This window comes from Opisthorchis viverrini (genome assembly GCF_000715545.1).
Source record: "Opisthorchis viverrini unplaced genomic scaffold opera_v5_24, whole genome shotgun sequence".
Taxonomy (NCBI): domain Eukaryota; kingdom Metazoa; phylum Platyhelminthes; class Trematoda; order Opisthorchiida; family Opisthorchiidae; genus Opisthorchis; species Opisthorchis viverrini.
Genome location: NW_008751680.1, coordinates 1287769 through 1291276, shown reverse-complemented (window position 1 = coordinate 1291276; position 3508 = coordinate 1287769). Strand labels below are relative to the sequence as shown.

General features: G+C 44.7%; 1 protein-coding gene across 1 annotated transcript in view; it reads right to left on the bottom strand.

The window, feature by feature from the left end:
* The window catches only part of T265_02090 (hypothetical protein), a gene marked incomplete at both ends in the record, with an annotated part of 44648 nt that extends 41447 nt beyond the window's left edge, over positions 1–3201 (bottom strand). The window contains 2 exons of the mRNA XM_009166249.1: positions 297–472; positions 2928–3201. Coding sequence (XP_009164513.1) covers positions 297–472; positions 2928–3111 — 360 coding nt within the window. The remainder of the gene's footprint in view (positions 1–296; positions 473–2927) is intronic.
* Between the last annotated feature and the right edge of the window lie 307 nt (positions 3202–3508).

The window sequence follows — 3508 nt, the reverse complement described above, 5'->3', positions numbered from 1 at the left end:
GGCGCCCACACCTAGACAGGAGGACGACTAGGGTCCTGAACCAAAGCCTTTGGCTCAAAAGCCTAACCGCAAGGCAGCGGTGTTTGGAGGGAAATGCAAATGCATTACCATTTCTACGGAACAGGTCGCCACATGTTCCAACCCCCAACCCCCCAACCAGTATAGGTAACCCGGATTGCTCCAGTGTATCGGCATAATGCGTTCCGCAAGTGAATAATCATGCAACAGGTTCTTTCACTCAACGCAGCATATGACAGATCAATACCAAGCCCTATGCAAAAACAAACTGGGCTCACCTGATAGTAATGAAGATTAGGGTTGTCCAAAAGTAGCGAAACTATTAATCGCATAAGAACTGCTTGTGTAGCAGACTTATCCTCAGGTGTTATATCGGGCGGAAGTAATGAGTCCAAACGATTAACATCCAACTGCACTTGATGATGACTGGTATGAGACTTCAAAATTTCATCATCTAAATTTAAAAGTTAACGATGGTGTTAAGGACAAAAGGATTCTCAGTACAATAAATCGAAGATACGAGTAAAAATAATTTGATCGAAAAGGCATTGCATGCAAAAATGGAGCCCCAGGGATTTCCAAATGGCGCAAACGAACAACGGCACCTTCTTAGCAGTTAATTCCATACCGCACAAATCCGAGTGGACCTCCAAGAAACGGATGCCATGGAATCCTTTCTGGGGGTAAGGCGAATCATTCACTTTGGCGAAGACGAACAAGGTATCAAGTTCTCAAAACTGAGAATGAACTAACAGGTTCAATCTGTACCAGCAATTGTTCGAAAGTTCGATGACGCTTAGCGATAAAATTGCTCGCTAAGCATGTGTTAAAATAATGGTGTGAAATTAGGCCACTGTGGATATCGGGAAATGTTTTAGTCAGTGAATAACCAAAGCGCATTCAGAAACCGAAAAAAATCAAGTAAAAAACTACTGTTTCCCTTAACTCCGCAATTTTTCCTGTAAATCCGTATGATGGAATGATGCAGTGTTTTCTATGCATGAATATATGAAAGCTTCATATCATACGAAAGAACAAAAAGGTGGAAAATCTAGACTGAAACTAAACAAAGTAACGAACAGATTGAGGTTTCCGAGTGTCCCCTAAAATAAAATGAATTAAAGAAAAAATGAAATGGTTTGGCCTCGAATTTGCTTGGTTAGAGAAAGGGGGATCACACCACAGAGAGGTATCTGTAACTCGAAAACGATCTGGCGACGGTGACTGAAATATATTTACGTGCACACGTCATACTGTAATGAAAACTACAGATTTTGACTGCTCAGATGAGAAAGTGGGCGATCGATTGTTCGTCGCGACCTTACTCCAGAAAACCCGTGATACGAAAGTCAATGCGCGCCATCGATCCCGATGAGTACGTTAGACTACCTGCCATGAAATGGGATCACTGGAGATAAGCACTACTCACAGAATTCACTCACGAAGGATATGCTGGAGGACCATTTTGCAGTTACCTCACTTTGGTTTGTCACCCAAACGTGGTATATTGATGTACATTTGCTCCGGCTGTTGGAGTTCCATTCGTCGAAGATAAATGGTGGAGAACCCCAACCGTCGTCCGGGAAAGTAACACCGCCAAAGCCTATAGGAGTTTGATGTGGTTCACCACTGAAAGTCTCTGGGTTGGGTTCAGCTGTAACACTTTCGGGGCCTAGCTGCCACGCCACCCGAAGGAATCACGAGGGCTGGGATGCTGCAAGGTTGCCCGAACCTAAACAGGGAAGTCAGCCAGCTCGCCCCCATCAAGAAACATAATGCGACTTAATACAATGCGTAAAAAAGTATATTTAAGATATTTCCTTGAAGGAAACTACACACATCCGTTCGACGTATTACGCCCGAAGCTTCATATTTTCCCTTCTGCTGGACAACAGAGACCCGTTTTGGTTTCCGATGGTTTCGACGGTAAGACCCGTAGAACAAATCGAATGGAACAGCCTACGGATGCCTCCAGTACTCTCTACATCCCCATTTTTTCGGTCTTTCGGATTCATCACGCTTTCTGGTCTGCATATTTCACCTGGGGTCAAATGCGTTAAACTGGGTCGACGTTGCGACCAGGAGGAATCCCTTATGGGGCATCCAGCAAACCTGGGTTCCTCTCAGAATCGCAGTGCTGGGATGGGGGTGGCCGTGAACGGGAGTGGATAACGCTTTAGATACTTGTCTCGCGTGATCGTTAACATTCAATATCGGGACTATCGGGAGTTAGAAAAGGTGGTTTTGAAAGGATTGTTTAATTTCTGGGTCCACCGTTGCCATGCCACCCGAAGGAAGTATGAGGGCTGGAATACTACCAGGTTGCCCAAGCCTAGACAAGAGCTAAAGGGGGTATGTGCACTTTGTGTGGGAGTGGAAAGTGCATTGAAAAGCAACAGTAGACAAGTGCACCGTCAGAGTCCACGTAGGTTGTTCAGAGACAGAGGCAGGTAGCGATCAACCCTTGCCACCGAAAATTGATACTAATGTGGTGTCTGAATTCGGGGTTAGTTCGTTCTCAAAGAACAAGTCACCACGCGCGTTTTAACCCCAAAACTTGGGAGTCAGAAGACTGTGTTGAGCTATCCTCTAATCGCTGGACCGTCTGTAGTTCCGATAATAACGGTGAAACCTGAAGTCAGGATATCCCCATACAGAGCATTCGATTGCAGAGTATTTTGCGTAAACAGCTAGGTTTCGAACTAACCATCAAGTCGTTTTATCGCATGTACATTGCATCAGGAAAAAATGATCTATATACATAGATGAACCCGGTATACCTCGCGAACGGTGGAAGAGCGAATGTCCATCACTTAAATTGGGGAGCTACTAATTGATAGGCTCGTGATCCGAATCAAATTTGGCCGAGTGACAAACTCTGGGCTTGCAGTCGAGTGAATGAAACTCACCGTAAATCAATAAGTCCCTATCACTCTGGCCGACAAGCATTGGCCATACTTTACGACGTAAATCATTGTCCATCAACCCGTAGGTCGTAATACAGTATTCGCGTAACCAACGTAGATCAACATCATGAGTTATGCCTTGTAATATATGTTCCCGCTTCAATTCCATCATTCCACGCCGTTCCATAGTGAAACTTTCGAGAAAGTCCAGTGACTTCCCAGGATGTCGAAAGTGCCAATGGCACCAAACAGACGCATCTGGACCAAGAGGCCATACCTAAGCAAATGATTGGTCAGGAAAGATCACGTGACAGGAATAGTTAGCGCCGCCCTTAGGTCAGTAACCACAGCGTGAAATACTCAGCAAATCAATCAAAATTATGATAAATGATCCGTCTCAGATTTAATTTGTCTGTGGTGAACCGTTTCGCACCCAATGAGCGCCAAAATTAATGACGTTTGTCGACAGCGGCTAGAGGCACAGTGCATTTTTCTGCAAAACCCCTGCGGGCGAAATAAAAACTTTAACGTCAAAATGTTGCACTTATTTGTATATATGCTCGAACTGAAAATCCCCTCATCTG